This window comes from Echeneis naucrates, chromosome 16, assembly GCF_900963305.1.
Source record: "Echeneis naucrates chromosome 16, fEcheNa1.1, whole genome shotgun sequence".
Lineage (NCBI taxonomy): Eukaryota > Metazoa > Chordata > Actinopteri > Carangiformes > Echeneidae > Echeneis > Echeneis naucrates.
Genome location: NC_042526.1, coordinates 15,066,184 through 15,077,251, shown reverse-complemented (window position 1 = coordinate 15,077,251; position 11,068 = coordinate 15,066,184). Strand labels below are relative to the sequence as shown.

The 11,068-nt window shown below is 42.2% G+C and overlaps 1 protein-coding gene across 1 annotated transcript; it reads left to right on the top strand.

Annotated features, from left to right (window-relative positions):
• The first annotated feature begins 1,564 nt into the window (after positions 1-1,564).
• rfx7b (regulatory factor X7b) lies at positions 1,565-10,500 on the top strand. Its single transcript, XM_029523428.1, is given in 8 exon segments — positions 1,565-1,604; positions 1,695-1,817; positions 1,917-2,033; positions 2,828-2,912; positions 2,998-3,205; positions 3,925-4,220; positions 4,312-6,604; positions 6,607-10,500. Coding segments are annotated over 7 exon segments (4,257 nt in total). The 5' UTR covers positions 1,565-1,604; positions 1,695-1,707; the 3' UTR covers positions 7,755-10,500.
• The last annotated feature ends 568 nt before the right edge of the window (positions 10,501-11,068 follow it).

The following is an 11,068-nucleotide window of genomic DNA, read 5'->3' as shown; positions in this document are numbered from 1 at the left end:
TAATTTATAGATTAAATAACTAGATTAAAATGTCTGTTTTATTTTACAAATCAAGATACTCACAAATCATATTTTCCAGAAATATGATATCACGTGTAAACAAACAAAAACAAAATGGGAAAATCTTAAACCTAAATCTACCTTCATTTTATGATGTCATATTTACCCACTCCAATTGTTTATCAAAATGTATTTGGGGGGGGGGGGTAAAGCTGTGCATATCTCAGCATTAATTTCCTGAATGTATGGTTTGCATTTGCATGGAGTTGGATCATTCAAGATGAGGAGCAGTTCATATTACAGTTATAGGTGCTATATTAATATTAATGTGGAGTGGTGCTGGCATAATGGAGCTTCATATCATAGACTTTGACGTGTAGTTTTCCATTTTCTGACACATTCAAACAAGAAACAAAAATCAAGCTTACCTCTTAATATGCCAGCGAAAGGTAATGTAGGCTATCATGGAAAACCAAAGCTAACATAGAGGTAAAATGTAAAAGAGCAAAACAGGAAATTACAGCTGCAGAAGGATTTAAACAGGAAAGCGCTCAGATAATTCACTCAACGTTTGTAGGGATGGAGTGTAGTAAATAGCCTTTTCATTCAATCATTGGCTGACAGCTCTCACCTCATTTATTCAAGTATTGGGTCCCCTAGCAACAAAAGGCAAATAGAAAGGGCCAGGTAAGATGAATCCATTCTTAGAAACCAAGTGAGAAGTAGATGGGAGAAATCAATACGAAGGAGACTCTTTGATCACTAAAGTCAACAGTCTGAATTCAGCGTGCACTTAAATCTCTCTGACCACTGTTTTTAAAACTCTAACCACCAGCCCTGAAATGAGATTTAGATTCTTTTGATCTAACATTTGATTTCATTCATGAAACATACATTTATAGATTCTCTTAGAGGAGGACAGGTCATAGTTTTAGGCTCCTAGTCATTTCATTCCCATATATATATCTATATATATATGTGTGTGTGTATTTTTTTTTTTTTTTATTATTTATTTTTTTTTTACAGCAAGATATTGAGAAGTTTACAGACATCGAAAAACTCTACCTCTACCTTAAGTTGCCTTCTGGTCCCAGCAGTGGCAATGATAAAAGGTATGTCACAGCCACAGACACACACTTTACTCAACTTTTCCACTTTGCTCTTTGGCTTTTTTGTTTGTCTCACACACACGGCTGCTTTGTTGTGGCTCTCATTACATACTTGGTGCTGCTGTCTCATTGCTTGTCAAAAGGAAGTCACTATCCACTGCCTACAACACAGATACAGTTCAGGTCAATAGCTCCCTTGAAGCGAGATCTTCTCTCTTTTTTTTTTTTTTTTGGGGGGGAGATTTTTTTGGGTGGTTATTGGTCACAGTTGTCTTTTTTTCCTCTTCGTACAAAATTGTAAATTACTTTATAAGGCAAATTTTTCAGCTGTATGATGGATTATCATGATGACACAAACCACTAATATATGTAGACTTTTGCTATACCTAGCTGTCTGTGTTTCATTTGTTTCCCCATATCTATTCATCACCCCAACCCCCAAATTCTACCCATTTGGACTGAGAATGAGAGGGGGTCCTCCACTCCTGGATTATGGTATTGAAGTTTCTGTATTAACAAGAAATGAAACATACAAGTCAAGATCACCACCTCACCACATCTCTCTCTCTTATGCACCAATTTTAGTGATCAGAGTTCCATGTCATCGAGCCGTACTCAACAGATGTATGCGTTCAACTGGATACGGAATCACCTAGAAGAGCACCCAGAGACTTCGCTCCCAAAGCAAGAAGTTTATGATGAATACAAGTGAGTGTGTTACCTTCACCACAGGGTCAGAAGGGCTGGCTATTCCGTCCAATACATGTAATAACTTTAAACTTCATGGTGGATTGTCTTCTCTTGTAGGAGCTATTGTGACAATCTTGGCTACAATCCACTGAGTGCAGCAGACTTTGGGAAGATCATGAAGAATGTCTTTCCTAACATGAAGGCACGTCGACTGGGCATGAGAGGCAAATCCAAATATCCTTTCATTCTGGTGAATGTGTTTGTATTGTGTTGTCTGTGAATGAGTGATTTGGTCGATGACGCTCTCATTCAGGTTTGATCAGCCAGATTGTTGCTTGTTTTTGTAGTAAATTTGTGTAACTTTTCCCATTTTTAACAAATCTAAATTAATGGCATGTACAATAAACAATAAACACAAAAACTGAAAGGTATGCACTGAACTACTAGTAGAAAGGCTTGTTTAGGTTGTTGGCATACTTCATGTCCAAATAGATTTTTTTTTTTTTTTTGGTCATGTATTCAGAAAATTGAAGGTCTCATATTTTACACTTTTCTGGTATTTATTAAACGGAAGATATATCCGTTGTTTTAAGAATGAAAAACTATCTCAGTGGTTGTAAATATTTTCTCTAAAGCTTGAATACTAAGTTAGGCCAATTATAAAAGTGTTATCAGGTAAATAGTGTAAATCTAAATGTGGAGAGGTTTTTAATTGTGGGTCTAGGTGAGCTTAAAGGGATGAAAGCTTTGTTGTGACATCAGTTATTGGTGTTATTGCCACATTAGCAAAGGAACTATATGTTTTTGTTGAAGTGAATATTTGAATTTATAGAGTAATTCCACACATTCTTTTTTTAAATAGTTGTTTGTTTTGTCAGTGCACCAAACGCATAGCTCTGTAGCGACTATGGTGAAGCTTTGAAAAAGTGTAAACCAGCCAGTTCTTGTTGGATATCCTTGTCTCAGACCTGGCTTACCATATCTGTAACCAGTGTCGTCCTGTTTTGGAAACCTTAACTCCTTCTCACATACTGTTACAGCGGGTTAAGGAAGAAAGCTTTTGTTCATATGCCATCTTTACCCAGCTTGGATCTGCAGAAATCTGGCGATGGGGTAAGTTTGGAAGTCTTACCTTTTAGTTTGACTTTAACACTAGCCTGATACTTATCACTTGCTGCTTCGCTCTGTCTGGCTGCAGTGTGAGCTGATGGAGCCAACAGGCCAATCACCAAGCGCTGAAGATGAAATGAGATCTGCAGCTTGTGGACTGGTGTGCGAGTGGGCGCAGAAGGTCTTGAGTCGGCAGTTTGACAACGTGGAGGACCTGGCTCGTTTTCTGCTCAATAGCCACTACATCGGCACTAAATCCATGGCTGCACTCACTGTTATGACGGGAACACCCACAGGTAAAAATGCTGGCTGGTCCCACACAGTTGAAGGGGTCATGGCTTTCAAAAATATAATTTCTTGTTTACAATTTCAAATTCTTGCCTCTTGATAATCACAGCTGGATCATGTTTCAGACTTAAAAAATATTTTTTGTAGAGCCATTTTAGGTCATCTTAATCCTATTCCAGCTGCCTGTAAACCATGACTCATGTTAACCATCCCCACAGTGGCATTGCAGATGAAAATATTTGCAAGAATAAACAAAAACCACAGTATAAAAATCGCTGTAGAGATGAAGATGGTTAAAAAAAAAAAAGAAAATCATTCTCGGAAAAGTCATTAACACACTTGCCTAAATCATGAGCATGTAGCTGAGTGTTTTCTCAACAGTCAGACTGCAGACGTTAAACACAAAACTATAAAACTATTCTTCTCATTATTCTTCAACACCACTTCACCAAAAAGAGCAACATCAACAGCTTTCGTCATTTTACTATCACTAATACATTCTTGAATGAGAATTCAATTGAAATATTAATTTGTCCATCCATAAACAGACAGACATTTAGGAGGCAAAAAACAATAGATGAGCCTGTCTTGTATACTTAAATCTGGAATTTGCTGATGAATCAGAATGAAAGTCAAATAAATGGTGATTTTTTACATATTGTTGATATAATTGATATTTTCCTTCCTTCTGGATATTTGACTCTCTGAATTTGACTTCTCTCAACAGGAATGAAGACGCCAACTCCTGCCTCTGCATTCGTGCCCACTGCAGAAGCAAACTCTTTCCAGCCCCAGGTGAAGACCTTGCCCTCACCCTCTGTTGATGCAAAGCAGCAACTGCAGCGAAAAATCCAGAAGAAGCAACAGGAGCAGAAGCTCCACTCACCCCTGCCCAGTGAGACCCAGGTCAAGAGAGCAGAGGCCAGTACCCCTGGCCCCACCATTCCTTGTGGCAGCCCAGCTCTCCTCTCTCCTCAGCCAACCATAGGCATTGTAGTAGCAGCTGTCCCAAGCCCAGTTACGGTATGTGCCAGAATCTTTCCTGCTTGGTCTGTTCAGAAATGCTATTGATAAATATGTATAAATATATGTTTATGGTCTCTTTTTCTACCAGGTACAGAGAAGCAGGCAGTTAATGACCTCTCCCAGCCCCGTGGGGACAGCAGAGGGAAAAGTGTTGCCCGTGAATTTCCAAGTGGTCACACACACACAGTCCCTGAAGCAATCACCCAAAACTCCCCAGAATATCTCAGCTAGTCCCGTTGGTGACCGTCTGGCACGACACGGTACAAGATATGCTCAAATCCTGCCCAAGCCCTCTGCCACCAGTGCCATCACGCTGCGTTCACCACCCACCCTCCTCATCACCAATAGCCCCATAAAAACTGTGATGCCCACATCACACGTGAGCTCAGTCAATGTGGTGAAGATGACGGCGATTGCTCTGGCTCCCAGCAGTAGCAGCAGCAGCAGCAGTACAACTGTGCGTCCTGCTTCGGCTGGTGTGAGTAGCATATCTGCTTCGGATGATTCCCAACAATTGCATGGTGGGAGCTCGGCTGCACCTCAGTCTCCAGCAATCAGACCCAGTGCCCCAGCTTCCAACATGACCCTGTCCTCTGACACCAAAGCCGTGTCAGAAGCTGGGAGTGACAATACTCCCAACTCTGGCACAGACAAAACTGCTGTTGGGGTCAAAGAGGAGAGACTGGCGAAGTTCAGGGCTGCCAGTGAGCCAAGCTTCCTGGTTAAGTGTTCTTCAGGACCAGATAAAGGGGCAAGGATAAAACATGACCCCACATCCCCTCCCACGTCACTAGCTGTAGCTGCAACACAGGACAGCAATAACAGTAACTGCCATGACAGTACTTTGTACTTGACTGTTGATAATCAGAACTCCAATGGCAACATGTCATCCAACGGCCCGTCCACCGTTACCCCAATGTCAAAGGATCCTTGCCCAGATGCCAAGAGCCCCAGGAAGCGCACAGGACCAGGTGGGGAGTCTCACGTGATTCCTGTGAAGAGGGTGTTTATCTCCCAGCAGCCACTGGCTGTAGTTGACAATCCAAAACCTGGGGTCAGTGCTGCAGTGAAGAGGATCCCCCGACCAGGAACCCCTGCCAGACCTGAGAGTGCCCCATGCAAAGTGACTGTGAAACACACATCCATAGGGCCCACACAGATCCTTGCACTCTCCGACTCGCCCATCACACACACTGAGGGCTCCCAGACTGTTGTCAAACCCCAGGCCTTGGTAGTAAAACACGAAGACCGTCCTCTCAGTGACACCAGCACTGGAGCAGCTGGAAGCAACCCATCTGATCAGGCATTGTTACAGCAGATCACTGGGGATACTCGTGCCATACCAGCCAACTCAGGAGCACACGAAGCCTCTGTGATGAGTGATTTAAAGAGCACAATATGGGAGGAGGGACAGCTCGATGAACTTCGAAAGCAGGCTTTTGCTCAGCAAATACCAGCAGAACATAAACAAGCCCCTACTGACCAACTCATCATAGCTCCAACCCCTGAGGCCTCAGGCCAGCTTACCCTCACGCAGGAGATGGTTGACTTTGCAGGTTCTCAGCCCAACATGGACTACTTCCCATTCAATGACGACGACATGACCCAGGACAGCATTGTGGAGGAGTTAGTTCAAATGGAGGAGCAGATGAAGCTGAAGGGTCTGTTTAGTGGCTGTGTTGACGTGTCTCTACAAAGCCAGTCAGCCAGCAACCAAGGCTCCATCTTAAATGCTCACCAAGCCAGCGCTACCTTCTACCACTCTGCCCACAGCAGTACCACTCCCGTGCAAACTCCCACTCCAACCCCGACACCAACCCCAACGCCCACCCCCACCTCTGAAATGACACTTGGGCACAGCTTGACAAGAGAGAGTCCCTGCTCCCGCATGGCTCCCATCACCCCTGTGGATGGAGCCATGGGTCGCCACACTCCCATCAGCACACCACTGTCCAACTGCAGCAGCAGTGTGCCCCCAAGTCCAGTAGAGTGCAGGAACCCTTTTGCTTTTACTCCCATAAACTCAAGTATCACAGGTTATCATGATGCTAGTATTGTATCAAGCAGCCCTGTTAAGCCCATGCAGAGGCCCATGGCAACACACCCTGACAAGGCCAAGCTGGAGTGGATCAACAACCGCTATAACAGCAGCTCTGGAGGCCCTTTGTCCAACCATAGTATAGGTATTCTGCCCAGCTACCAGGACCTGGTAGATGACCAGTTTCGTAAACCGCATGCTTTTGCTATTCCAGGCCAGTCATTTCAAGCCCAGTCCAGACAGGACGCTGCTCACTTTGGCCGTTTAACTCCCATTTCCCCAGTGCCGCAACAGCAACAGCAACAGCAGCAGCAGCAGCAGCAACAACAACAACAACAACAACAACACCACCACCACCATTACAGCAGCAGCAGCAGCTGGTGACAGGTGTAACTACTTCCACTAAACAGGAGAGCTTCGCTGTGCCTGCACCTCTAGATAACAAAGCATCAACCTCGTCTGCGTCCATTACTTTCCGTTGCCGCAGTGTTAGTCCTGCAGTGCGCCAGAGGAACTTCAGCGGCAACACTGGCCCTCCAACGACCACCACAAATACCACCACCACTACTCGTGCTGTGGTTTCACCATTTAACTCCCCTATCACTTCTGAAGTGTTAAGCATCCTGTCCAACAGCCAGGCGGTCACCTCTGTCCACAGCATGGCTCAACGCAGCCAGTCTGTTCCTCTGAACATCATGATGCAAAGTGAGATGCTGCCTGTGCAGGGTCAGAGCAACACCGCCAAAATAACCAATGTTCTTCTCAGCAAAATGGAAGCTGATGGAGACGACTCTGTCCGTGGCCTGGGCATAAACAACCTCCCCTCTAACTACACGGCCCGTATGAACCTCACGCAGATCCTGGAGACTACTCCCGGCTTTGTCGGAGGAACTGCCCACCAAACTCAGCTGCCTGTGAGCCCCAGCCCTGCTGCCTTTGAGCTCCAGCAGCATGGCTACCTCACCACTGGCAGTGGAGAACAGGTGAGTTTCTCTACTGAGGAAAGCCAAGCACAAGTGGGTCCTGGTGAGCAAGACCAGCAGCAGCAGCAGCAGCAGCAGCAGCTCCAGGACACTCCTGTGCAGACACAACCACAGCTCCTCCTCCAGAGCACACAGCCGCAGGAGGTGGAGGACGAGCAACAGCAGCTGGATTTCAACAACACTGTCAAGGACCTGTTGGGGGATGACGCTCTCAACCCCAGTTCCCAGTTGGTGGGTCAGGTGGCTTCGGAGCTCAACGCCGTGGCATCTGACTTCTCAAACGACATCAGACTGACCTCAGATCTGTCCAGTAGCATCACTGACCTTAACACATTGGACACAAACCTGCTGTTTGACCCAAATCAACAGCAGGAACAATATGAAGATTCAACACTGGAAGAACTGAAGAACGACCCGCTTTTTCAGCAGATATGCAGTGATACTGTGAACTCTGGTTTTGACTGGCTAGAAAGCAAAGACCAGCCTACAACAGTAGAGATGCTGGGCTAACATTATCTTTTACACTCTATGATTTCTGTTCTCTGTTGTTCGTTTGGTGCGTACCTAATATATCTGTTTTTAAAACTAGTTGGTTGGGATTTGTCTGGACTTTGCCATTTGTTCTGTTAAAAGTGCCAGGCTTACCAGAAAATCTCTCCTACTGATGTTCAGTTACTTCTCTCCTCTGTCATTTGTCACCCAGAGTTTCAGTACTTCACCACTTCTCTCCCTCATCTGAAATCAGAAAGCATTTCTAGTAGAAGTTGGGTACTTGGCAGCAGCATGCACTTACAAGAGTAGATTTGTTTGTGGATTTGTATGAACACCAAGCGAAATCTTCCATGTTATAACCAATCAATAATGCAATATTTGTATTTAATGATCACCTGCTGAAAGTGAAATGGGTAGGAAATTTGGCACAAAAGACTTCACCAAAAACGTATGCTGTTGTGTACTATTTTCAGTGTGTGCAGTTCAAGTTCAACCAAATGGGGACAATATTGGGATTGTAGTATATGCACATTATAGATGTTAATACATTTGCTTGCCATATCTGAATATAAAAAAAGGGTAGCATCTTGTGCTGCCAGGTGCTGAATTTATGACATAATCTTTATATTTTATCATATACCAAATCAGTGAAAAACTGATTCACATCTGAGCATTGTCCGAGAGTGAAATTTTCTTAAAGCCTATACTTCTTGTACTGTTTAGTATCTTATAAAGGGAGTAGATGAATCAGTAGGGAGAAGATGGGAATTCAGGCCTCTTTGTGGACTATACATTGAAAGGAATCAACAACTGGCTGCCTTATTCCCAAAGTCCAAGGCTTTATGCCATCTTTTGAGAGACTGTATATAATATAATGTTAAGATATCTTCAGAACCATCCAGAGCTTCATCATATCAAGGCAGCTGTTACTGTGATATTTTCAGTACTATTTCTTATTCTGTTCTTGTTTCGCAGTGTTACTATATAGACACGTATTGTACAGGCTAACGACTACACTGTGTGTGCCCTTATCAGAAATGGATTGAGGGGAATCTGATATGCCGTCAATTCACAGAACCCATGACAGGCACACTTTCAGTCGTGAGATTTTTTTTGGCATGCTCTACTCCCAGGTTGGATAAGATTATTAATGGTATGGAGAAGGCTTCCTTATAGAAAAGGCTAAAGGCTGACATGTATGTTTTGATGTCATCTTGAGATCAAGAGAAGAAAGGAAATTATAATGCTTGTGGAGATCCAGCCTTATTTCCATGCCAAAGATGATCTGTTTGAATAACATAAGAGATTACTACACTTAGAGACACTCCTAGCAAACATTAACAACAACGGGAAACGGGCAGCCTCTGCGATGTTGAAGAGTTTTATTACGTTTGAGGAAAAGTTGCATTAATCTTGTGTACAGTATGTAAATTTGTGAAATGGTCACTGTCCTATGTTCTATAGGTAACCATGGACCTGAAAGCATGTTGAAACCATCACTGCTAGCCAGGTAGGCTATGTGATACAGTAGGATGCTTGCTTGAGTTTTTTGGCTATTGTCAATGTTGTATAAGTCATGTTTAAGCTCCATCTGTAAATAGGATAGATACATAGAGATTTGATGTATCCAGACACTATATTATGGCCATTATTCTAGCTAAGTATGTGCCATTTAAAAGAAGAAAAGCTTAACAGATCTATAGTCGGCAAGATACTGTATGTTGTGTGTTACATTTCTGGCTCAATGTGTCGTAAAAGTAATGCTGTCTGGTCTCGCTTGCTGATTTATTTTATTTTATTTTTTTTTATTTTTTTTTTTTTTATTCAAAGATAATAGGTCTCTGCGGTTGCAGAAGTGATGTGTGCTTTGAGCAGGATCAATAGCATGGTATATTGAGAAAAAAAAAAAGTTGTGATACTGTTAGCTGGTTGCAAACACCTCTGTGACAGACAATGTGCTCAAAGCCTTTCAGCAGACACTGGAAAAAAAAAAAACAACTTATTACTCATGTTTCAACAAACTTTGGAGGTTCACATTATTGCACTAAATTTTTATGATACATGGCTTTGCCACATCTTTATGGACAAATGTAATGATGGATGCCCGCAAAAAAAAAAAAAAAAAAAAGGCAAAAAAAAAGAGAAAAACAGTTTTTATGACAAAATGAGTTAGGAAATTAACTGAATTGTCAGAAAATGACTAATTGTCTTGTAGCAAAATGTGCATTAATCTCAGTGAGATACACATTTCTTACTCATTCTCATACATGAGAATATAAAGCATTGAAAGGAAAAAAAAAAAAAGAAAAATAACCTTTTAAAATCCTACATGCTCATTATGTTGATTACTGATTGTACGCACGCATGTGTGATGACTTCTGTTGTACTTTGTATTCTTCGTAACCACTGTCTTCTGTGATTTGGGCAGGTTCTGTTAACCAGACTGACAGTGCTAGTTTTATAAGTTACATTACTTTTGTTGTGCAGTTTACTAAGTTAATGTTGTTCTACATGTTATGTTGATGATTTTCTGTTGATTTTACATATTCTTATTTTGCTAAATGCATTTGTGAAGAAATTTAACATTTTCTCTTTTTTTAACAATAAGGCACTGATATTTGAATTTGAATGAAGGTAATACACCTCTTTACGTGTACAGGAGCTCCATCAAGCAGTGACTGATTCTTTACCTTTGACTGACCCAGAAACAACTCTGTTTGACTATCTTGTCCATTTCTACAAGTAGAAAAAAAAAAAAACCCTCCTCTGTGGTGTTGTCTGGTGTACTGCTTAATGTACAGTAGCTTGTTAATATTGCAAACGCGTTGGTTTTTTGTTTTTTGTTTTTTTTTCAATGGAAAGTACTCACTGGTGAGATTTTTAAAGTGGTTTTAAAAGCCAATAAACTTTTTTAAAGAATGTTAATGTGTGTTCATAAGCTCATTTTATTATTATCTTTTTATTTACTTTTTGTTTTTATTTGTGTGTGTGTGTGTGTGTGTGTGGCCCAGACCCACCTATGATATGACTATTGATTTTTCTACACATTATACAAATATTGATGTTTATTTGCTTTTGTTCAAATACAAGAATTTTTAATATTTTAAGAAGTCTATGCAAAAGCAAAATAGCCGTTCCATCAACCTCCTGACATCAGGTTAGAGGTCATCAGCTCTTCAAATGGCCCCTAAGGTCAATGGGGGGGTGGCCTCTCCTCGAGACAAGCTCCAGCCAATCAGAGCCCAGTCGGTTGGTCCTCTGCTCGGCGTTCCCAGGCCCTCATGATATTCATAACATGTTAATGACCTTAACCCTATTGATCATGGCCGAAC